The 585-nt window shown below is 43.9% G+C and overlaps 1 gene segment (V, D, J or C); it reads left to right on the top strand.

The window, feature by feature from the left end:
* Positions 1-363, top strand: LOC140461093 (T cell receptor alpha variable 41-like). The segment is given in 1 exon segment: positions 1-363. A coding segment is annotated over 1 exon segment (363 nt).
* Positions 364-585: the final 222 nt, after the last annotated feature.

The raw sequence follows: 585 nt of genomic DNA, 5'->3' as shown, positions 1-585 counted from the left end.
ATGTCTGAAATTTACCGAGTTCTTTTCCTGCTTTCCTCTCTGATCTGCAAGGTAGAAACTGGAGAAGATGAAGTCACGCAACTTGCTCAGTGGAAAGTTGTTAAGGAGGCAGAAAACGATTCCATTGACTGCTCCACAACAAAAACATTTGACATAGTGCACTGGTACAGACAGCTCCCGAACCAGCCAACACAGCATCTGGTGATGGCCAAAAGAGAAGCTGATCAACATGAGAGGATTTCTGCTTCAGTCAGTACAGACTACAAATACAGTGTCCTGAGTGTGAGAGACACCAGACTTAACGACACCGCCATCTATCTCTGTGCCAATAGGGGCACAGTGTTACAAGCAGAGGGAGAGTGAACAAAAACCTATACTGCACTGCTGAGCATCAATGCAATTATTTCAGGGCTGTATAATTCGATGTTAAGGGGACCACGGTAACAGAAAAAGAGATAGAACAGCCGAGCAAGACATAAAGATTGCACGAAGTGAAGAGAATTGGAAATCTGGGTGGAGACAAAGCAAGCATGTTCACATGTGTTAACATCAGTGAAAGAAAAGATGAGCGAAAGAGTGGAAATG

This window comes from Chiloscyllium punctatum, chromosome 36, assembly GCF_047496795.1.
Source record: "Chiloscyllium punctatum isolate Juve2018m chromosome 36, sChiPun1.3, whole genome shotgun sequence".
In the NCBI taxonomy this organism is placed as follows: Eukaryota; Metazoa; Chordata; class Chondrichthyes; order Orectolobiformes; family Hemiscylliidae; genus Chiloscyllium; species Chiloscyllium punctatum.
The sequence above is the reverse complement of the archived record's forward strand: the minus strand, read 5'-3'. Positions and strand labels throughout refer to the sequence as shown.